Source organism: Genypterus blacodes, unplaced genomic scaffold, assembly GCF_046128005.1.
Source record: "Genypterus blacodes isolate CSIRO-AG114 ecotype Tasmania unplaced genomic scaffold, CSIRO-AGI_Gbla_v1 ptg000216l_1, whole genome shotgun sequence".
Taxonomy (NCBI): Eukaryota; Metazoa; Chordata; class Actinopteri; order Ophidiiformes; family Ophidiidae; genus Genypterus; species Genypterus blacodes.
The window spans coordinates 634409-659139 of NW_027467015.1; the positions used below are offsets into that span (position 1 = coordinate 634409).

The 24731-nt window shown below is 48.9% G+C and overlaps 1 protein-coding gene across 7 annotated transcripts in view; it reads left to right on the forward strand.

Annotated features, from left to right (window-relative positions):
* Positions 1-1167: 1167 nt before the first annotated feature.
* Positions 1168-24731, forward strand: part of nfixa (nuclear factor I/Xa) — a 105623-nt gene continuing 82059 nt past the window's right edge. For 5 of the 7 annotated variants that reach the window (XM_076170376.1, XM_076170382.1, XM_076170383.1 and 2 more), the window contains exons 1-2: positions 1172-1257; positions 7759-7842. In XM_076170376.1, coding sequence (XP_076026491.1) covers positions 1255-1257; positions 7759-7842 — 87 coding nt within the window. In that variant the 5' untranslated portion in view covers positions 1172-1254. Of the gene's footprint in view, positions 1258-7758; positions 7843-11806; positions 12070-24731 lie in introns of those variants that run through there. The other 2 variants (XM_076170384.1, XM_076170378.1) reach the window with 2 other exon arrangements.

Below are 24731 nucleotides of genomic sequence, written 5' to 3' on the forward strand. Positions count from 1 at the left end.
CCGTGATTTAGCCCCTGGTCCTCCCATAATGCGCCTGAAGCCCCAGCTGCTCCCTGCTCCCCGCGACAGACTGCGCACCGCTCGGCGTTATTAATAATTCACCAAACACCGGCCCCCACCTTCATCGTAAACAAGCGCCCTAATTCCCCGTCTATTATGTGTATGTTTGTGTGTGTATGTGTGTGAGAGAGAGTGTGTGTGTGACCAGGGCTCACGGTGGCGAGGTGAGCCCTTTCTTTGGAGGTGTAGCGCACGGAGAGCTTCCATTTTACGCACCGAAGCTTCCGGAGCCCCCCGCTTCAAGTGCGGATCAGTGTGTGTGTGAGAGAGAGTGTGAGCGCGTGTGTGTGTGTGTGTCGGTGTGTGTATGTGTGTGCAGGCATTCTGCGACCGGCGCGGCGGCTATAGCGATTTCCCAAAGACGGCGCAAGCTGCTGCTCTTTCATCTCGTCACCGCTGAGGAAGAGGAGGAGGAGGAGGCGAGGGAAACAGGGGTGCCCCCACCCACGCCCCCCTGATTGTGCGTTAACTCCGCGTGTGCGTATGTGCGTCGGTGTTTGCGTGCTCTCAGGACAAGAGAGAGAGGGAGAGAGCGAGAGAGAGCGAGAGAGAGAGAGAGAGAGAGCGAGAGAGAGCGAGAGAGAGAGAGAGAGAGAGAGAGAGAGAGAGAGGCGCTATCTGGACGTGTTTTGGAGACAGAAGCGGTCTGATTATTAAATCCACACTCGAGGGGGAAAATAACATAAAGCAAACTTACTTCCGCCGCCTCTTGCGTCGCGTTATCGGTGTATTTTTTGGGAGGCCGCGCACTTTATTGTGTTTCCTCGTGTGCGCCTCTGCAGTCAGCCTATCTGCCGGTCGAACGGACAAGTTTGGCGGCCGAATCTCGCACTTTCTCGCCGCTTTGGACGCAGACGTCTCCGGACATGGACGCGGCATCTGAGGTCAGACAGCAGCGGTGAAGCGGAGGAACCCGGAGCCGCCGCCGCCGCCGCCGCCGCTCTCTCGCAGACCGGACCCGCTCTTGAGCCCATCAGCCCGGTGTGGGTGCTTCTTCCTCCCCGGTCCCGTCCGTCTGGCCGTCCGGGCCTGAAGCCGACTCGTTTAAAGGTCCCTTTTCGCTTCCGGCAACAGCGCGGAGACGGAGGCGTCCTCCCTCACTCCCTCACTCCCTCGCTCCCTCACTTTTTTGGAAGCTGAACTTTTAAAGGAAAATGGGGCATTGAGAGTGTTGGCACATCTCCCCGCTCTATAATGGTACGTGCTGTGTAACTCAATAGTTCCCCTCTGTGTGGCTCTATAGGGTGAATGTATACAGGCTGCATGTTTCGGCCTTTCTCATTGGGTTTCTACATTCATTTGTGGCTGTTTCTGCTTATCTTTTTGTTGGACGTTTCGCAGTTTGTTGCTCTCTCTCTCTCTCACACACACGCGCGCGAGGGAAGCAGGGATTCCGGAGCAAAACACACCTGTGCGTTAATTCGTGCGTGTGCTTGTGCGTGTGTGTATGTGTGTGTTTTTATGTGTGTGTGTAATAGAGAGAGAGAGAGGCCGGATTGAAAAATGTGATCATCGATCATCATCACGTTCACACTAACAGTGTATTTTAATATACTTTTATATTTGAGACAAAGTACTGAGATGTGTTGCCGTTTTATATCTTGTAGTTCTGCTGAGATCAGGTGTAATTTCTAAAACAAATACAAGCCTGCAGGCTGCGGTGATGTGGTGAGTGTATGAGGAGATGAAGCATGAGGATCGAGCACAGAGCAAACATCCGTTTTGTTTGTTGGGTTAAATTCTAGTTTTTATTTAATGAGGAAATCACTTATGTGTCAAAGCTGAAAAATCCGGAGGCCAATTCATCAGCATGAGAACCTTTACTAATAATAATAAGTTAAATTATTAGGGTCATGGAGCATGTTTTTGTAATTTGAATTTATTTACAGTTGTTGAATTAAAAAATACAATGGTAATTTATTTTATAGTAATTGCAATAAATAAAAATAATAAAATAGAAATAAAATAAATAACATAATATTATTATTTATAATTATTATAAATATGACAGTATTATTATTATGATCATTATGATCACTATGATCATTATTATTGTTATAATTATCATTATTACTATTACTATTCCTATTATTATTATTCCAGGCATCCTTAAAGTTCACACCTCCTCTCCTCCTCTCCCCCCTCATTCTCTCCCCCACTCCTCTCCTCCCTCCTCCCTCCTCCCTCTCACTGAGGCTTTTAATCAATGGCCTCCTCATTTGCGTAGCTGATGACACTTTAGAGCAACAATAAGTAGTGGGGAGGTGAGCTGACAAACGCACACACACACACACGCACACACGCACACACACACACACACACATACACACAGACAGAGTCTTTGTGCCCTCAGCACAGAGCAGCACATATTCACCATGCATGTCAAAATGAAGGCACCTCTCTAAACTTAATCATGTGTGTGAATCTTCTGATTAATAATCACAATAGCATCAAATCTCTATATTGCTTGGAATTCAAAACAGATTTGCATCAATAACGTGACACTTTGACACTCTGTAATGACTCTAGCTGCTCTGGTGAATCATCAGCATTCATGCATCAAACCCTCATCCAAGTCACACATTAGATCAAAGCAGCTCATAATAGTGGCCTGCTGAAATTACAAGCCACATTACAGCTGCAGTGCATTTTATAGCTCACAGGTTGGCTTTGTTTAGCTTGTGGTTCCACCTGAAACGTTGTGGAGGATCCAGTGGGCAACACAGAAACGCAACATTTGAGCACTGTAGTGTGACACAGGATCAGATTATTTAAAACATTAAGCAGCATAAGCAGATCATTGACAGTTTAAATAAGAGTTGCCTTAAACATTTGCATTGTAAATTGAAACATTTCAATAAGCTTAAGAGGGTTTGAGGGCAGGACTCTATGAAATGTGAGACTCTGGGGGGGGGGGAAATAACACACGATTTATTATGAACCTAACGATATCTGGTTGCAATTTTGAAACAAATGAGCGAGCAGCATGGAATCCAGAGTGAAAAGCGTGCAGACTTGCCTGTGCACGGCTGTCACCCAGCGACGCCTCACTGCAGCAGCTCCATTTATGCCCCCTGAAACAAGGAACCACCGTATTAAAATGATATTACAATAATAAACTCCCATCACTCTACCAAAAAATGTGTGTTACCCTTGGTAACCTTAACCCTGACATGTACCTGCACATACAACCCACGGAGAAGTGTGTGAACTTTCAAAAGGCAAATTGCACTCTTGACAAATGATGATGTCAGCGTTGCAGTTCCCTGGCTGCGTTTCAAAAGTATAATGATAAGGTATAAATGCCATTAGACAATAGCTCAGAAGTGGCTGTGAAATTAGAATCCTCTCGCTCTTGTTTTGATTGTGAGCCTATAATTTCACAGTTGGTTGCGTTGTGGTCTCCACTGAGCAGACCTGCCAACCACAGACGCTGTCACTCAAATCGGGGCCCGGGCTGCCATTGGCCCCCCTTCAGCTGCCAGTTGGGCGTGAACCTCCTCAAATATTATTATTTTTATTATTTTTACCCATATTCTTACATTTACTTCAACTTTCTGCCTCAGGTGGAAGTGGGCGAGCTGTTTGACGCAACACGCGGCATTAGTGGAGTCATGCTGAGCCTGTGCGTGCCTGTGTGTGTGTGTGTGAGTGTATGTGTTTTGTAATGTAACTCCACGCTTCCTGGTCTTTGTGGTAAACTCCGCTGTATTAGGACCATAACCGCAAGAAACCCTCCCCATGGATCGGTCCTCGTGTGACACAAAGGCTGGATTGTACCAGCCCAAACCTCATTGTTAGATACACTTAGCCAGTGTGGCGAGGCCTTCGCTGAGTGCGGTTTGGACATTAATCGGGGCTGAATAAGGATCCACACCGGGAGAAAAGGGGGCGCGGTGGCGTCAGGTTACCTGGCGTACGGATACAGCAATATGTTATAGTTCAGTGAAGTTCAGTGTTACAGTTGGCATAGTATTTATCTAAAGGTTGTGGAGCGTGGCCTATCCTGTCGAGCCAGATCGGTTGTTTATAGGCGAGGTGCCAGGCCCCAGTGAATCTTGGGTGTGTCACTGTGTTGGATCTGTGCAAACTTGATCGGCTGTAACGCTTTTGGGTTCAAAGGATATGCGGCGTGCGTTCACGTTCACGCCTACATGCCATGACTCAGGCTTTCAGAAGTTTCACCTCGCCTGTTTGATTGGTGCCCGGACCACACACACACACACACACACAAACACACACACACACACACACACACACACACACACACACACACACACACATATGAGAACAGTCAGATAGTTTTTGCTGAAGTCATCTGAAATGATTTTACATTCTCACCTCCCGCGGTTCTAATGTGCAAGCGCTCCTTACCCAGAATCCCACAGTTTACAATTGTGTGAAACGTTGCCAGGCGACGAGGCCAAACACAATCTTCCGGCGGTGCGTCTTGGCCGCTCTTCTGACCCCAAAGAAAACCTTCAACACCAACAAGTGCAGTGAAATAATTAGCCGTTCTCCATCTATCCATCTTTCCGCTCTTATTCTCTCCTTCCAGGTTCCTGCAAAAGAGGGGGGGGGGGGGGCATGACAGTTTTTCCATCGTTTCTCCCCGAGGTAGCTTTGGCAGGGACACACACGTCGGCCATTCCTGCCTTTCATACACCCCTCACACGCCGTGGAACAGATCGCCGGTGCGGCCCGGCGTCTTTGAAGTGTCTGCCATCTCACGCAGGTTGGCTGGACGCTGTATTCCCTCCATCTCCATCTCCATCCACCCCGTCCCTCCGTTTTCACCCAGCGCCTGCAACTTGGCAGCGTCACTACCAAACCACAACAACCACTATCAGAAATGTATTTGAAACCACACAATGGTGCTGATAATAATTGCAGGCTGACTTGGTTGATGATTATGCTGCAGTTGGAATACAATTTTTTTTTTTTTTTTTTTTGGAAAAAGGACAGGAGAGGGCCAGGTGTGTGTGTGTGTGTGTGTGTGTGTTTGTGTGTGTGTGTGTGTGTGTGTGTTAGTTTGTGTGTGTGGGAGTGGCGTAAGTTGCTCTGATGAATGGCGTGCTCGAGTGCGAGACAGGAGAGTGACAGACAGAAGGAGCGTTGATTCGCTGCCATTAATGTGCTTTAAAATGGAGCCATCTGAGAGCGAATTCCACCATCAAGGCCTCACACGCGCACAAAGGCTCCGCGCGCAGGTGCATATGCGTGAGCGCCAGCAAGTTTTTGCGGAGATCTCACCTCTAAAGAATTTGGCCATATGGTCGACAACACATATACCCAAAGAGAGAGAGAGAGAGAGAGAGAGAGAGAGAGAGAGAGAGAGAGAGAGAGAGAGAGAGAGAGAGAGAGAGAGAGAGAGTGAGAGTGAGCCAAGGAGTGAGAAAATGAAAGAGAGGCGTCTCTCTTTGTCAGTCGTGGCAGCCGGGGGAGAGAATTTATTTTAAAACCAAATCCTAAAGCTTTACCTTAGATCAGATGGCTGAGGCAAAAAAAATAAATAATCAAAAAACAAATCCCCTCCCTTACATTCTCTGCAGAGCGGAGGAGAAAAAAAAATCTGTCTCAATTAACACATTTGCATTGGGCGATGATGGACTCCAAATAGGTCAGCGGCTCGATCCCCCGCCTCGGAATCTTCCCTCTAAAATGTTAATTAAGGACGGCTTTGAGATTTCTTCGCTCTGGGCTGGCCATATGGGCCGGGCATATGTTCTATATATAAGGTTCAATATATAATTCATACACTGCTGCAGGAGAGGAGCGTTTTGGGGGGGCCGGGACTTCTTTTTTGTGTGTGTGTGTGTGTGTGTGGGTGGGGGGGGTTTTACTACAAAGAGAGTCAGTATGTTCTCACCTCCCCAGTGGCAGGTACGCAGCTTAGCCTGTTCATTAGCTTCATGTTATTCACTGTTGCACGACGGGATTGTGGATCATCAACACCTGTTTCTTTAGCTGAACGCAGAAGGTGCTCGGTTAAGTTCCTCTTTGTCGGTGGTTTATTATACAATAAGCTCTAATGATCCATTGTCAGAGTGCAGCGGCGGCGTCTGCACAATAACAGCGACGCAACAACGGCGACTCTCTGTATCTATAAGGGTGAGATGTATACAGGCGGCTGAGTGTGTATGTATGAGGACGCCGGTTAATAGGTCTGTATGTCTCTTTAGAAAACACACACACACACACTCACTCACTCCCAGTTGAACCAGTTGTCCCAGTGCCATCCGCCCAGACAGCCATTCACCGGCAGAATGAGGCGGCAGCAGCAGCCAATGAAAACAGCCCTCTCGCCACCCGCAGCTTTTTGGGTCGCGCTCAACCAATCATCGGGGACGTCCTCTCGCACCTGACTCTGTCTCTGGCCAAGGACAGCCAATCGCGGCCCACGCCGGCACACCTGATGCATTGTCGTCCGCCACGGCGTCAGTCTGCTGGCTCACTCCGGCGCCGAGGCCCGACACAGGTGCCGTGGATCGGCGCCATTATCGCCACTGTCAGCCAATCGGATGAATCGGCGTGTTATCAGGCAGACTTTCATGCCTTATAATTTTGTTGCATGTTTGTCTGTGCTGTGTTATCTGAAGGCCGCTGCAGCACTCTCTCTCTCTCTCTCTCTCTCCCTCTCTCTCCTGCCCCCTGGCTTCATCCTCCCCTTCCCACCCAACAATGAGCACGGTGTCGCCCCCCTCAAGCGGCTGAAGGCCTCAGTAGTGAAAAAGTATAAAACTAAAACAAAACACATTTATGGACTAATAAAGATGATTAAAATCGCACAATCGCCGAGAAACGAGGGTTTGTGGGTGCAGATTATCTGTAATAAAAAGCTGCGGGGGGAGTCGGGGGGAGCGAGTTCGCCGTACAGACCTCTCATTGCGAAGGATATGAATAGCCTTTGTTTTCACCACAACTCAGGGCTGTGTGGTCTGCCAACGTCTGGCTCTTATTATGGGGTTTGTGTCTGTGTGTCTGTGCGAGTGGCATGCACGTGTGTGTGTGTTGGCGCGTACATGCCCGGGTGTACGTCGCTGGCGTGTTTGCGCGCAAGCCCAGAAGAACAAGAGGGTGTTTGGGGGAAATGCATATAGGTGCAGGTGATATAGGCGCATGTTGTCCGGGGGTCTTTGTAGCGTCTCTTTTCTTCTTTGGTGTTCTGAAGTGATTTCAGCATGGAGGCTTTGGGTTCCCTTCAGTTAAGCAGACTCTCAGTCAATGGCCAAACTGCCAGGAGAACCCATTTTCACAGCTCCGGGCCCTGCCAGAACCCTGCCTGCCTGCCTGCCTGCTCCATTTGGAATACAAATGAAGCTCCCGAGTACACACACACACACACTCACACGCGCACACATAGACTGTGTTACTTTCAGAGAGTTTGACTGGGGATCTATAGTGTCAACCACAAGCCGTTTTTTGTGTGCAGGTTGGGTCGTGTTGACGTTCAACAAAGAGGCAAAGAGAACGTTTACTCCTGATTTATGATCACAAAAGTCCCTCTGGATTTGTCTGAATTCCGCAAATTTGGGGAAAATACAAGAGGGGATTTGCGTATTTGTGTAAGGATGAACAAATGCTTTTTAGAACGACCTTTTCCACATTGGAGCATCATTCAAAAGGACTTTCTCATTGAACAGATGTTTGTGGTTATTGTTCCTGTGCTCCATCACTGACGGCCTCCTTGTCTTCCAGGCTACCGACACTTACCTGGTGAACGACGATCCTGCCAGAGGACCAGGGATGCCGGAATGTTTCCTCGTGTCTGACACCTACAGGGTATATACATAACACACACACACTGACACACACACACACACACACACTGCATCTGCCTTTGTAAAGAACAATTTCCTAAACACACCAACAGGCTCAATCTCTAATAAGTACATTTTACAGCACAAATGAGGAATGCAATACTTTTTTCTTCTTCTTCAGTGGTTTTTATCTCTGTCTTCCTCACTGTATGGATTGGAGGTTCTGTGGTAAATGTGTGCAGGAAATAACAGTTTGACGTTCGGCGCCCACCTACTTCCTGTAAATCCCCAAACGCGTCGTGGTACCTCTCCGGGAACTCGTCCTTGGTGGCGCTGTGGTCGCAGTGTGGCATCAGTCTGCCAACCTAAGGGACTCGACACAAGCGCCTTCCTCAGATGGGTTCTTTATAATTAGCGGCGCTTTGGCTCGGTCCAGAGATTTGAATGACATAAAACAACAAAATACTGCCAAAATACCGTGTCACTGATGTGAAGTACACACAGTGGCACAGTGGTTCAGACTGAGGTTGTGGGTTCCAAGCCCGGTGCTGGCCATAATCCTTTTCTGTTTGCATGCTCTCCCTGTATGTTCAGAGGTTTTCACATCCATCAAATACATGCGTGTTAGGGTGCCATTACCTGCCGTTACCCTTGAGCCCTTGAGCAAACGCACTCCAAAGCCAAAGACCTGGACCGTGCTGTCATTGAGCATCAATCACATGCAGGGAATGAATATGAGTGTGTGAAGTGCAACGTGTGATGTGGAAGCACCTGACCTTTGACCTGTCACCTTGCATGTTCATTTCTTCAAGTAGGAAATGATGACATCAGCCTAGAGAGGATACACACACACACACACACACACACACAGACACATTCTATACATTTTCCTGCTGCATAAAGCAAACAGGAGGATCTCAGTAATCCGTATCACTGGGAGAGGAGTGTGTGAGCGGCTATACTGCAGAGTAAACACGTCAAAAGCAGCCGGCGGAGCACATTGCTGCACACACACACACACACACACACACACATACACACACACACACACACACAAACAGATCCATAGAGGCTGTGGGATTCGCAGTGTGTATGACATGCTTGTTAGCCATAACGGCCAGTCAGCCATTTCTTGCCTGCATATGCCTGTATGCATTTGATGGCACGCTCCCTCCCAGAGCACACATCAACAGCTTACTCAAACAATATTTACACTGCGCGCCGTAGTAAACGCTGCAGTTGCACACATTTTCCGCTGGCAGATTTCTTGCCTTTTGAAAGGCGGCCCTCGACCACCTGTCTCGCACATTTAGCATGCTAATGGCAGTATCAGTATGCTACATCACTTTCAATATTTAATGGCCCAGCCACAGGCGACGGTAAACAGCGAGTGCGGGCGCTGCAGCGTGTCAACGGGAAACCGCCACGCACTAACTTCACACACGCCATATGGTTTTCCCCATACGTTGGTTTTTAATGGTTAATACACTCACGCCAACCTCTACTACCCCGAGTGCGCTGAGGGGGGTGGGGGGTAGTTTTGTTGGCGTTGGTCAGATTGGAGCTTTACGTGAGGCGCAACGAAGGTTTGGTCAAGCGAGAGGAGCTTACGGCGCCTTGTGACCCCTGCAGCTCCTATAGTTTGTTTGTTACAGCCAAGTGCCCGAGTGGAATACTGAGACGGAACGCCGTTGCTCAGACTGCAGCCGGAGAGACAAAGACGGCCAGTAAGTCAGACAGACAGACAAGGGGGAGAGAGAGAGAGAGAGAGAGAGAGAGAGCGAGAGAGAGAGAGAGAGAGAGACGGGAGGGAGAGACTATAACATAGATAGAAAAAAGAACACTATACAGAATAAGTGCAAGAGAGAGAGAAACAGCGAGAGGGAGAGAGAGAGAGAGAGAGAGAGAGAGAGAGAGAGAGAGAGAGAGAGAAGAGAGAGAGGGAGATCACACAAAGAGGCTGTGGGCTTTGGGCCTGTGCCGTGCTGGGGTGTGGTTTGGAAAGAGGGAAGAATACAGAGAAGGAACAGACGACACCTATAGCTTTTACTCATAGCCGGGCTTTTCCTTATTGGGAAGTTTGCTCTCTTCTTCGTTGTTTGCACCGACGCATTTTTAAGCATGTTTGTGTGTGTGCAGTATGCCTGAGTATGTACAGTACATGCACGTGTATCTGTTGAGAGTGTGAGAGTGTAAGTATCCTACATACGCTGAGGTCTCGTAAAGCTGCACGGCTTCATATTCCCCCCCGAAAAACTTGGCACTGGAGCGCTGGGGTGACTTCAGCTCTGTAACCACACATTTACACACACACACACACACACACACACACGCTTACATACACACAGAACTTTTCACGACGTTAAACCGCACAGACGCACAAAATGCAAACCTATACACATTCGAAGCTGTGTTCACGCGTGCACACACTCCTCATGCGTACCCGCTCATTCACACACACACACACACACACACACACACACACACACTCATGCACGCACACTGGGGCTTACGTATAATTGCCGGCACTCTGCCTGCATATATGAGTTTGATTAGGGCTGAGGAGCAGGGAGCGGGCGAGGATAAAGCCAAGCCTGATTAGAACCAGACTGTATCGCTTCCATACAATAGGAATCACAATGGAACTGGTTTGGACCACTTCAGTCAACTTCAGGTGCCCTTTTGTCTCCCGTGGCGGTATCAGGGTACATCCAGTCCTCGCAGAGACCTGGAGACACAGAGTCGGGCTAGGAAACGTCGGCAGTGGTTTTTATTTTAGCACACAAGCTGAGTTCCCCAGAAATACTAAGAAAGTGGGAACGTTCCTGTTATTTTAAAAGATGAACTTCTGCATGAGGCAGTCGATGATGGACGTGTTGAGATGATGCAAACATGGAGTGGGTGAGGCCTCCGGGCTGCAGCGGCCTTGGGTCAGAAGGCTTCAGAGGTGTGTGTGTGTCAGGCCTTTAGGTGCAACAACCTGCACACTGCACATCACTGAATGAGGACCTGAATGAGGACATATAGGGATGTTTAAGACACGACTAGTCTCACTTAGTCTGTGTGGATCTGAGACTTTCAGACTTTTTGCACTTAAATTGCAGTAAAGAGTAAAAGGGAACCAACATGTGTTTTTGTGGACTTTGACTTCTTCTTCTTATTTTTTTTAAACAATAGCCATCATTTGGTAAAGCCTTGTTAACGTCTCCACCCTTTGTTGCTCTGGCTGCGACTCCTCGTCCACAGAGCAGCAGCGTGTAGGTTCTATTCCCTCCATAACTCCTCGCTTTGTTTGACTCCGGTTTGTATTTTAGCAACAGAGATCTACTTCTGCCATTTTAGCTGCAGTTAAGAATATAAAAGCTGATGAGACGTTTCTCTCTGGGCTCTTTGGTCATCTCTCTCTCTCTCTCTCTCTCTCTCTCTCTTTTTTTTTCTATTATTGCGTAACTTCCCATCATAAAATAAGAAAATAGAGAGAACCTCTAAATATAACAACGAAACCACACTGCAGTGCATTTAGCACCATCATAAGGTTTCAGATCGAGACAGTATTTAGGAATAAAGGGAGAGAATTACAGAGATAGATAGATAGATAGATAGATAGATAGATAGATAGATAGATAGATAGATAGATAGATTGATTGCCCCTCTGTCCTTGTGGAAATATTATGAATTAATATCGTAGACTTTCGCCGTTAAATAAGCGTAAGCCAGTCGTACCGCGAGGTGACCGCACTCACCGCTGAGAACCACGGGCGCGGACACCGCGGTGGCGGAATCCTCGACGGAGTTTAACGCAAAACTTTACGTGGGGAGGGTTTTGTCTTCTTCTTCTTCTTCTGACTTTTCCACCCAGCTTAAGGCGATCGTAAGTTCGCATAACGGCGCGCGCGAGCTAGAGAGAGAGAGAGAGAGCGAGAGAGAGAGAGAGAGAGAGAGAGAGAGGGAAAAGGAGGGAGGGGGGAGAGCGAGAGAGAGAGAGAGAGAGAGCGAGAGAGAGAGAGAGAGCAAGAGAGAGAGGGAGAGAGAGAGAGAGCAGCAAAGTTTGCCGTAAAGTTCGAGCGGAGCCTCCACTGTGAGCGAGGCGAGGCGAGGCGAGGCGAGGCGGGGTTACAGGCTGGACCGACTGAGCCACAGCGGCTTTGCAATGCGGCACCGCAGCGATCCTTCATCCAACTTTACTATCAACAACTCCACGTTCCACCTCTAGAGCAGCGCCATGTACTCCCCGTACTGCCTCACACAGGTAACCGAACCGCCGCTTTACCACCATTTTACTCCCGTGTGTATGTTTTTTAGTTTTCCGGTAGCGCGTCTCCGGTGTGTGTGCTCGTGTGTGTGTATGTGTGTGTGTTGTGCTCACGGTGCTGTGTGCTGTGCCGCGCTGCCGTTTGTCGTCGGTCGCGTTTTTAAGGACTCTCCCCAGCCCCGCTCCCCCGCTCTCGCTCCCTCTCTCCCCGCTCTCCCCCCTCGCTCTCCCCCCGGGTGGCACCGCTCCAGCGGGCTTCTCCTGCGCGTCTCTCTGCGCGTGCTTTGGAGAGAAAATGGCGCTTCTCCCAAATCTATTTTATATAAAAACGGAGGTTGGAGGAAAGGGGAAGAAGGGCTCCGTTGGCCGCACGCTGGGCGACTAATGACAAACACGGCGTTGGTTGAAACGGCTCTGTAATCACGCAGAAAAATCAGGGGTCGATGTGTGATCATTACTGTAGAGTAATTTATTTTAAAATGTAAACATAAAGTTTTAGTCTGTTTGTGATGAGCCGTCGGAGGCCTTTGGCGCCACTGTGCAGGCGTCCAGACCCCGCAGTTTAGCCCACTTTGATCTCTTTTTTTGGGATAGAAAGTTTTTTTTTTACGTTATGAAGGCTATGGAGGGGAGTGTGTGAGTGAGTGATTGTATGTGTGTGTGTGTGAGAGAGAGAGCCGGTGCTGCTCGGTCACAGTTTGATTCATCACAAATTACAGGTGACCTTTGAAGACAGGATGTGACTGATGCGTTATTTGACTTCTAACCCGCCGTGGTGGGGACATTGAACGCGTCTCCGTTGCCTGCTGAGCGGCTCCTCTCTCTCTGCGTCTCTTCTGTCTTCAGCCCGCCGCCTAAACGCTGAGGGCGTCTGGGGTAACGGCTCATCTGAGGTGAACACGAGTCACTGCAGGACTTTTATTTCCTTCAACTTTAACGAGATATCCTAAAATATCCTCTTGAATATTCTGCGTTTTAAAAAAAGCAAAAGCCCTGCGTATCTGAGCTGCAGCCTGAAGGGGCCTCAGCTATAAACGAGCCTGATCAGGTTGATTAATTTGTCCGCGGATCGATTCTTAGGCATCACAATATGTTTGTTTGTGTCTGTAAATTATGGTGGCAGTAGAAATAATAGTTATAGAAATTTTCACAATAATAATAATTATAATAAAAAAAAAAAATCCCAGCTGGAGTTGTTCTGCAGCTTGATTCTATTTCATTTCATCATCACGTTTGGTTGATTAATATTGAACTGATCGTGTTCTCATCCCGGGAGCAGTTTGGTTCTTTAACTGAAACTGAGCAGAAAGTGAACAGCAAAGGTCAAGCTGCAGGTTGCTTGAATTTATGTGTTTTTGACGCTTGAGTGTATGATCATATTTGCTGTGATGCAGGTGTGTGTAGCGTGTTTGTAGCGTGTTTTTGAGCGTCCCGGTGCGGAGCTGCTGCTTCTTCTGCTGCTCCGCTCCGGTTTGCGCGGAGTTAACAGAAGCTTCAGGCCGCCGCAGCTCCGTTTCTCTCTTTACGACTCTTTAAAAATAAAAAAAATCCCATCAGACTTTACCGAGGTATTTTCTCTCAGATTTAACTCTTCAAATTCCCATTTCCTTTATGAGATTATTGTGATATAAAGCTTTTAAAGTGAAGAGCCTCTAATTTGACTGTAATATTCACTGAGGGGCATTTAAACGATTTATTTTTATTTATTCATATTTTATATTCTAACTGTGTAAATGTGTTGAAACGTTTCTGGGCGTGAAGCCGCAGCTGTGCGTGTTAAAGGTTAAATAGATCATGTATGTCAAAGAGGTCAGATCCCGTCTCCTTCCCTGCTCTAACGTCTGTGCAGTGATATGTGATAATATCATATTAACATGTTTTCCTCCGCCTATATGAGGCCGCTCGGGCCGTGCGGAGGCTCACGGAGCAGATAGATCATCGCTCCCATTCCTTTCCTTAAACAGAACAATCTGGCGTTTGACGAGCTCCCGGTGGAAACATGTCGGATTCCTCCTCGCTGTTCTTATTTCAGGCCTGCAGACGCGGAGCTCCGTGTGTTCTCGGCCCCGTATCTGTACGTTAGACACACACACGCAGATTTGTGGTCGCTGCTGGGCTTCGAACACATGGTCTCGTCCATAGTTTTGTGTGATTTGCTCCTGCTGCATATTCAGCGCAGATGATTTTCCAGGCCGAGGCAGAGCTCCGCGTCGAGTTTCCTCCTTTCTTTCTTTCTTTCCATTAATTAAAATTAATTGGCAGCTCCGCTCTCACGCGGACGCACGCGCGGGCCCATATGCGCGCCACATATTGATCCGTCCAACGCCAGCGATGACGTAATTATGTCACGGCGGGAAAATTAACATCGACCATATAACTGCAGAAAGAGTTCAAGGGGGTGCAAAACGTCTCCATCCAGTGTGTGTTTGTGTGTGTGTGTGTGTGTGTGTGCCCATACTATATCACCTCCACCACCTGAAGCAGCAACCTCGTGATGAGCAGCACAGGCAGAGCAACGTAAACACAAGCAGAGCAGCAGCTCACTGTAGAGCAAACAGGCTTCATTAGAGCAGGAGTTATTATTGAAATAGTAATTAAACTAACAAGAGGAAGCAATGACAACCAGTAACAACCTGCATGGGAACTTCAAGCTCCTGGCACGCTCCCAAGTTAATCAGCCCCCGGTGAAGCACCACAGATAATGAATACCTCAATTATCTCATCTTAGCCTACCTTTATGATATACTGCTGCTTCAATCAGAGAGCGGCTGTGTGTGTGTGTGTGTGTGTGTATGCACATGTACGTACGTCAATACAACTAGGACAATTCCTTCAATCGCCTCCCAACCTGCCAGAAACTTCTTTGTTGTAACCTAATTATCTCATATAAATGTTACTTTATGTACAACCTGAGGCGGAGCTGAAGGGGTAATGGGCAGGGGGCAAGAAGAAGAAGAAGAAGAAGAAGAAGAAGTGTCCGTCCCTGTGGTTAGGAAGCGGCTCCATGACAGAGAAGATTCCCTCCACCTTTGTCCGGCTGCCTCTCACACTAACCAAAGGCCCATATGTCTGATATGATGATGGCCGTGTGTGTTGTGTGTAGTTTACGGGTTCAGTTTTACATTGAACATTTTTAAAAAGCATTTGTTCACAGAAAAGCGACTGGATTGTGCTTGCAGGTGTCATTCTGCTAATTTTCGGCGTCCTTCAAACGGCCTCACACTCTTTAAATCCTCAAGAAACGCAGCAAGCTTCAGTTTCTAAAAACATTTTCAGGCCTCCAGACCTCAGTGATGACCAAAGGCTCCCTGCCTTCTCTCAAATCTGCATTTTTTTATCAAATTTTCCCACCTTTAAATGCTAAACAGCAGGTGAACTCTTGAAGTCAAACCCCTGCACTTCTGTGTGTGTGTGTGTGTGGCTCAGAGTGACGCCTCCCGCCTGGGCCACACCTGGAATTCAAACCTGTGCAGCCTTGGGGGTCTTGAATTTGCTTTAATGATCTGTTCTTTAAATGCGGAGCTCTTTTGGAATTGTTGGTTTGTGTATTGCCTGCAACTTACACTTGTATTGTTGTCGTCTGTGCTCCGGCTCAGGCACGCAACAGTGGTGTAAACAGTATTATTATTCTTATTCTTATTATTAACGCTGGTAAAGGCTTTGGTGGAAGTGACCAGCTAGGTGATGAACCCGTTCAGCCAAGATAAACGCCACACACACACACACACACACACACACACACACACACACACACACACACACACACACACACACACACACACACATTTGCCAAACAGCGGCAGGAGGTTTTGTTCTTTTTTTTGCTCCTTCTCCTCCTTACCGACCGCACGGCAACGTCTCTCAAATTCCTGCGCCGGAGAAGCATTTGCATAAAGTTTTTAATACAGTTTGAAGGTCGCAGAGGCGTCGTTAATTAAAACTTTCATGTGATGCGTTTTTTTTGAATTTGGTTATTTCAGACACTAAATCCCCGCTTATCCAAATGAGATGTGGGCTGCTAATATAACAGTGCGTCTTTGGTCGGGGCTTTGCCTTCATGAGCACTGCCAACTTTGTAAAGCTTTGCAGCAACAAAAAAAAAACTGGGAGATCTTTAACAATTTTCAGCGTACAGCTCACAACGCAAGAACTCCACTTCCTGTGTGTGTCAGGCAGGAGTGGCTCATGTCCAATTATTGACGGTTCTGAAGTGCTTTTAGATCCGTAGATGAAATGGCTGCTTGAAATTCACTCGGAGGCTCAGATTGGCCCATACATGAAGGCTGCGGGGGGTGTGTGTGTGTGTGTCTGTGTGTGTGTGGGTACATACATACTGCCGCCGTCGCCCTCCAGAATAACGTGGCGAGATTTTCTAGTCATTATCTTTGGTGACGGAGATGAGTGTAGTTATCGTCTGAACAAAAGCGTGTGTGTGTGTGTGTGTGTTTGGGTGCATATGGAGGAGCATAAAGTCTGCTGCTCCACGTGTGAAGCCCACGCAAACAGTTTACATGTTGTGTGTTTGTCTATATTTTCTTTCATTTACAGCCCAGTGTGGTAAAATCTCCTCCTTCTTTTTCTTTTCTCGTTTTTCACAACGTGCAGCTTAGAGTCTGTGTCTTCACTCTAAAGTCACACAGGCCTCAGTCAGCACCTCAGGGCGAAGGAAGGCCCGTCCTGCTTTGGTGTGCGTGCGTCTCTGAGCGTGTGTGTGTGTGTGTGTGTGTGTTTTGCACTCCTGCTCCGTTTCGGCCCAGTGCTTGTCCTGCGTCAGCCGGAGGTTCTGGTTTCACTGGGACCGGACGGTGAGCCGGGCCACGGTGCCGTTGTAAACCGAGGTGGGCACGGCCGATCTGGTAACATATCCAGGCCTCTACCGGGCGTCACTTTGCACCGCACACACACATTCTGCTGCCGCTCGCGATGAGGCTACGGAGGACGGCGGGGTTAAAAGTGTGGCCCGCCAACTGTGCCAGGACGGCGAGGTTGCAGGCAGAACCCAGGGGTACATTGTGTTCTTTTGACTTATTCATCCTCCGTGCTGGAGGCGGACCAGGTCCACCTCACACTGCTGCTGGGCCCAGAGTGAGGGCTGCTAGGCGGAGGGACGGGACAGAGGGAAGGAGGAGCAGGGAGGTCGCCTGTGTGTGTGTGGGTGTGTGTTTTACATTTCGATGACATAGGAATAAAAATAAAAGTGTGCAGGTGCTTGGTGTGTGTGTGTGTGTGTCAGTGTGTGAGTCCTTATATTGTCCCATGATCCAGTAAGTTCAGCTCGTCCACATCCATTATTTGAATACGCAAATCGTGTGCGTGTGTGTGTGTGTGTGTGTGTGTGTCTATAGCTTTGCTGGTAATTATGCGTGTTCTTAGATGTGTGTTCATGCAAAACAATTAAGTTTATGTTTCTATGTTCTATGTTTCTCCCTCCTCTCCCCCTCTGTGAGTGTGTGTGAACCTTTCTCAGAGAGGTGGGTTGAATCCAGCACAGCCCTCTGCTCATCTCTTATCTGTGCAGTCTTCCTGACCACCCATAGAAAATGGATTTATCATGCTTAACCGAGGCGGTTGGCACTTACAGTATAATAGGTGCCTGTCCCCTGGATGGACACCAGTGTGTGTGTGTGTGTGTGTGTGTTTATGTCCTCTGCCTCCTAGTGTGGATTAGGTTTAGGCTGATCTGCGGCCAGCAGAAGCAGGCGACCCCCACAGCGGTCTTATGGTGGTGTGTGATACAGCCGAGTCTAGCCAGCCTTACAGCACGCACACGTATGTGCACACACACACTCATCTGAAATCTGACAAAACACTCACGTGTGTTGTAGATAGATAGACGGACATGTGGTGGGGGAGCAGCAGAGTCAGAATCACATCTCTGTTTAGTCTTTGCCAGCGTTTCTCATGAAAATACACAAGACTTCATCTCTACATACGCACAAAGTACTCAGTCAGCCCTTTGATCTTTAATTGCCAGCACAGAGTCGTCCCTGCCCGGATTCATCTTAATTGTAAGAGGTAGAAACTGGCTTTGTTGTGTAATATGAAGGTGTGACGTGAGTGATAAGCGTTTAGATGGTGAGTCAGAGACTGAAAGTGAAAAGGTTCAAGTTCAGACAGCCGAGCCAACGGGATCCAGATTCTCAGGAATTGAGCGTTAAGAAGACAGGAGAGGGAGTGAATGGGGCCTCCTGTCGCAGCTGCTCAGGACAAACTCCCTGTTACCTTCATCCCGCTCCTCTTCCTCCACCCCCTCCATCTCCCCAATTAGCTCTCTTCTATAGAGGAGTAACGGTTAGAGAGGGATCTGCATTGTTTAAGGATGAGCCTCAGTTGTTGTTGTTGTTGTTGTTATTTGTCTCTTTCTCTGCATGATACCCCCCCCACCCTCACACACACACGCACCCTCCCCACACTCCGCTGCTCGATGGTGTGTTTTCGTTCTTCTGGGTTTTCTCAGCGGCTTTTTTGTGGGGGTAACCCCAGTGAATGGGACAATGCAGCCTAGCGTGAAATTAAAGCTCTTAGTTACTTTGGATTTGCTCAAAAGAGGATTTTACACATGCATGCATTCATACACACTCCCATACGCTATAGATATAGCTAATTAGAGGAAGTAGACCCTATGTCGAGCATCAAGGGCCCAATTAAAAGAGTAGGGGGAACCTCGGCGCGCGAGATCTAGGCCAAACCGGCGGCGTGAATGCGTTCCTGTGCCTTGTGTGTGTGTGTGTGTGTGTGTGTGAACAGTTTGTCTGCCGTCTTAATCCAGGCGGGAAAATATGGACGTGACTGATATGAGCGACGCAGCAGCAGCTTCATTAATGCATGCGCGTCACGCACGCACGCAGCAAAGTAAACGGAGGCACAGTTGGATTGATTGTCTTGACAGACAAGCGAGTGATTCAAAACAGATCGGGCCGCCGCTGCGCCGCCTCTTCCAACTCTCCGTTTGGAAATAGTTTAAGCCGACGTGACTTTCATCCATAGTTTCTGTCAAAGCGTTTACAGTGTTTGTGTATCGATGCGACGCCGCAGTCTGAGGAGCGTCGTCAAATAAGTGAAGAATACAGAGTTTAAGAGCTCTGACAACGTCTGGGCCTGTAGGGAGAGAGAGGGTGTGTAGTTAAAGTGTGACACAGTGGCTCACACACAGCAGGGACACAATATCAACATCTGACTATCTGATGTGTGTGAGCGTGTGTGTGTGTTTGGGATAGGGAGGGTGGTTTAGACACATTAGACCCAATAAATAGAAGATATTTGAATTCACACACACACACACACACACACACACACACACACACACACACAGACTTTTGTTGGGCCCTATTACCTCAGTGTACAGTAAAGATTTGTTGCAGTCACAGCGAGGCAGCTAGTGAATCCAGTTTATGAGTCAGACTATGTGGAACAAAGTGTGCTGCTCTCTGATCCCTGCTCTCTCTCTCTCTCTCTCTCTCTCTCTCTCTCTCTCTCTCTCTCTCTCTCTCTCGTCAGGGAGCGCGCTGGCAGCACGCCAGTGGTGGAAAAATCTATAAGCCATTGCGTAATATACCATATCTTTACCTTGGGTGAACCCGGCACAAGATCCACAGCTGTGCGAGCACACAAAGAGAGAGAGAGAGGGAGAGAGAGAGAGAGAGAAGTAGAGAGAGAGAGAGGCAGGCCAGCGTGGAAAGAGTGTGTGCATGCGCGCGTGAGTGAGTGTCTGTGTGTGTGTGTGTGAGAGGGAAAGAAAGAAAGAGAGAGGGAGAGAGAGAGAGAGGGAGGGAGGGAGGGAGGGAGGGGGAGCAGCAGAGACAGAGTCACTTCTTTGTGGCTAGTTTGCAGTGTGTACCCTCATATAAACAGCATCACACCACTTTGATCACACTGCTGCTGACAAACGCTCCTCAGCAGACGGCCGCTGTCACTTTCTGCAGCCGCGACACAACGGGCAGGCGGGCGAGCGGGCGGGTGGGCGAGCGAGGCCGCGCAACGTTTATCCACTTTCAAGGCGGGCCATGTTAAAAATGGAAATCAAATTAAACTCTGTGTGTTTTGTTTTAACGCAAACTCCATGGCAACCGCGCCGCACTCCCAGAGCCGAGCAGCGTGAAAAAGTTCAGGCCGCTCTTTCCGGAGTGCCTCGTTCTCTCCCTGCACGTCTGAAGAGCGGAGAGGAGCGCGTGAGGCCGTCGGGGTTTCTTCTTCTTCTTCATCTTCCCCTTTGCGCGGCCTCGGCCTGACACGTCGACACTCTTGGCTGGCTTTGTTTGCGAGGTGTCTGATGTTGTGTTTGTGCAGGCGCGGGCGTCTCACTGCGTCCGTCTGCACCTGAGGTTTCTCTCGTGGTTGTGTGTGTGTTTGAGCTCCTGAGGGTGCGAGTGTGATGTTTTGGTTGGATCCCTGCATGGCGGGCCATAGTTACCGTAGTTACTGACTTTGAACTGCACTGTGGAGTGTTTTGAGACGTCTTCTGATTCGTTCTTGTAGTTCCTCTGATGTCACAGATGGTAAGAACTCACGATTCCCTCCCAGAGTTCCTCGCTTCACACACTTTAAGCACTGTGAGGAGTATGAAAATGAAACGGAGTGACGTCGACGCTACGGCAGCCACAACACAAACACACAACACAGCTTAGGGTTCCTGTGCGAGGTTTTTGGTCTCAGGAAGTACTGAAGCAAAAAAACAGGTTCTAGAGGTTTGTTCCTGAACCCTAACAGTTCCCGGTCCGCTGAGGCGAAACAAATTCACCCTTTTCCATCAGGCGGGGTTGAGATGCTGTAACCGTTCAGCGTGTTTCCACAACTACACACGCTGGAAACTAAAACAATTCAGATGTTTGTCCAATACGGTTCAGTCCAGAGATCCAAGATAAGTTGGAGGTAGTTCGCGAAAGTTGGTGTGCGAGCAAATAATGAACAATCCGTCAAACGTAGAAAGGAGTCGAAGGGGTTGGCCGAGTCATGACGTCATCGCCCGCTCAGCTCTCAGGTTAGCATGGATGTAGCCGCGCGCTCAGCAGGGATCAGCTGCTCACAACATGTTGAGTCTGTCCGGATCATTATTAGTGAGATCAAACGCTCACCACTGTCTAATCAATTTTACATTCAGGCTAATATGCTCCACTCATCCAATGACGCCGCCCGTCACTGCATCACATGCTCGGCCTGACTTGGTTTTGATGATGGTGATTATTATTAAACGGCCTGTAATGGGCGCTGATAATCCCCATGTGCAGCCGGGCACCGTGTGTCCGCTGGGAGGCATCTGTTTGTTTAATGCGCCGCTGAAATGTAAAACACATACAGATGTGTGTGCGCAGAGCGAGAACGACTTCACCGCCGGCGAGATCCCCCCCCCTCCCCTTCCCCGCCATTGTTTTCACCAGCTTTTCTCGTGGAAACTCTCTCAACACACACACACACATGCGACTTAACGGCGCAGACCCACAAATCAATCTGGTTTGGTTTGGTCCACTACCACGCCGACGACGCAGTGTAGAGGGGTCATACATGTGTGTGTGTGAGCGTGTGTGCGTCATTAGTTTGCCCGCGTATCCTGCGCGAGGACGACTGCTGATGTGTTTGTGTTTACTGACGGGGAGAGACGGGCCGTGGCGGTGTACACAGCGGCGTGCGGGTGGCAGGGGTCCAGGCTCGGGGGAAACGTGTGTGTTTAAAGTATACACAAGCCTAATTATGCTGATTTAAGCATTCTTGCGGTCCTCCCACTGGCTTGCGGTGAGTTAACAGGCACAGGGAGCGTCAATGGAGCCAGCAGGGAGAGAGAGAGAGCGAGAGAGAGAGAGAGAGAGAGAGAGGGGATGAGGGTGAAGGTGAGGAAGAAGAGAGGACAAGGGAAGGGAAGAGAAGAGAATGAGGGGGAAAATGAGAAGAAGAAGAGAGAGAGAGAGAGAGAGAGAGTGAGAGAGAGGGGAAAGGTGGTGTGGGGTAGCGAATCTGCGACGATGACGGCGCAGGGGAAAATGTCGGCGGAGCGGATCGGAGGAAAAACACGCGGCCGTCAAACTTCCCGGCAGGTTTTTTTTCCCTCCACACATTTTGGGGTTAAGAGCGCGGCCGCTCTGCGTATTTATTTTTATATTCAGATGTTATGGATTGCTCCGGGAAAAGGCCGTCCCTCTTCCCAGCAAGAGGAATTAATACTGTTTGAGCCGCTCTCCTTCTCCCGGCTCTAAAGAGGAGGAATTTAGCGGCGGCGGGACTTTTGGGAGGTTTTGTGAGTGAAAAACCCCGACCGCCACTACATAAACACACTCGGGGGGGGGGGGGGGATGATTAAGAACTGACCCTCGCCTGTGGACTCTGGGCTCTCTGGCCCGCGTGTGTGTGCACCTGTCACCATTTCTACGCGCGTTCATCAACCTTGACAGGGTGTAAGGTGGACACACACACGTTCAATCTATTGAAACACACACAAGTTGATGAACTCTCAGCATAATTAAAAGAGAGAGAAAGTATCACGCCGTCATACCTCACATGCAACCAACGTGAAAGCTCCAAAGTGTGTGTGTGTGTGTGTGTGTGTGTGTGTGTGTGTATCTGCTGCATGTCACCCTTGCGTAAGCAACAACAGTAGCGTCACATTAAAGAGTGTGTACCTCAGACGCCCTGTGCAGGTTGATTGTGTGATAGATGGCGAGCAGAGATTGATGACATCGGCCCCCATGTGTGTGTAGGTGAAATGTGTGTGTGTGTGTTCAGTTGGCCTTTCATGCAGGTGATAAAATCCTGCAGGCGGAGCTGCCGGGTGTCTCTGAGTTCACTCCTCTCGCCGTATAGGAGACGGCCTCAACCAACACCGGCGCTCACATGTGCTCCCGTCTGAAAGTATGCACGCTGTTTCCTCCCTCGCTCCCTTGCTCCCGCCGCTGCCATGCTTTTTCTTCCTTCCTTCTTTTTTTGCTTTTCCCAACGTCTCTGCTTATCTAGGCCTGTGTGTGTGTGTGTGCGTGTGTGTGTGTGCGTGTGTGTGTGTGTGTGTGTGTGTGTGTGTGTGTGTGCGTGTGTGTGTGTGTGTGTGTGTCTGTGCCCGTCCCTCACCTCTGTTCCCTCACGCCGCTCCAGTTTTTTTTTGACCTCCTTCCTTCCAGCTCCCCCTCCGCGTCTCCTCCTCTCTTTCTCTCCCTCAGGAGGAGTCCACAGTCTTATCTGGGATATGCTGGATTTGGTGAGCTTAAAAGCCACTTTACTCCCTCCCTGAGAGCAGCACCGGCTATCTGAAACAAGCCTCTCCATTCGCCTCAGACATTGTCCGATGGAATGCTCCTCACCGGGAAACTTTTTCCCTCCCAATCGCCTCTTAATGCTAATCCTTTACCTGACTCCCCAATCTGCTTGATTCCCCCCTTCTCCTCCTCCTCCTCCTCTTCTTCTCCCGTCTCTTTTTCTCCTTTCTGTTCCTCCGCTGACTAAAATGCTTGATATACACATATTGGGTTTCTTTGGTGATGTGGAGGAATGTTAATGTATCATAACCATATTATAGTACTTAGAGGCGGCCAGTGTTGCCAAGCGCTATCTGCAGAATCAAACCTCTGCCGACTGAAACACGGTGTCCCCATTTTGATTTTCCCTCTGTGGAAATACATAAAGCTGAAAGCCTCTGAAACGTACCGAAACAATGCCGTCGTTGTATTCAATAATGCAATTCTCCCGGAATCGGAAAAAGCCAAATCCAATTTTGCACCATAAAGCCTGAGCTGCTTTCCTACAACGTTTCTCTATTTGTGTTAAAGAGGCTCCAAAGGGCTACACACACGCACACACTACATGCTCTACTTTGTGGCTTTTGCCGCGTGGATGAACGATTCAATATTTCGCATATAGTTAGAAGTTGGTTGGAAAGGAAAATACGGAGTTTATTTTTAAAGAAAAGCAGAGAAACGCTGTCCTGAAATCGCAGTGTGACTGGGAGGGAAAGGTGTAAATCCACAAGAGATCCCAGCAGGATATGATCAGACCCGGGTCAGGGCCTCGCTGGCACGCGCGCGGCTGACTGGAGCGAGGGATTTGCCCGTGTTAATATTAGGGCCTGAGTGTGTTGTTGATGGAGCGGCTCCATGCGTGTTGACTCACAGAGAGACAGCGGTGGCGATGACGCCGAGCAGGGGTGTCAGGCTTGGCTGATGGCTCCCACTCTCTAAACAGGACTGCAAAGGCAAGCCCTCCTTTGTGTGTGTGTGTGTGTGTGTGTGTGTATGCGTGTCGGTGAGTCTGTGCAAGTGCGGCCCACTGTGTGTGTTTACACTGTGTGTGCGTATCCATCGTGCGCGCGCTCGTGTATGTGTGTGTGTGTGTGTGTGTTTCAGGCCTGACAGCCAAGAAGCCTCAGCAGCATCTGACGTGGCAGCTCTTGCTGTTTTCAGTCCAGCTCTCTCCTTCTGGCTCACTTTGCAGTGATACTATCTTTTCATACGATCACATGTTTATAAATGGAGACTGACTGGTTATTTCATAGCGAGCCGCTCTCCCTGTGGGTTTATTAACACCAGCACTTCACCACTCGGAGCTGAAATAAGCATGGCAACCTAGCAGAGGAATATGTATCGCATTAACCAATGTAAGTAAAAGGACAGTGAGCCATCCACTTTATGTTGTAATGTAATGAAGGCAGCAGGAAAGCTGAGCGCCATGCAGGATGGAGGAGAAAG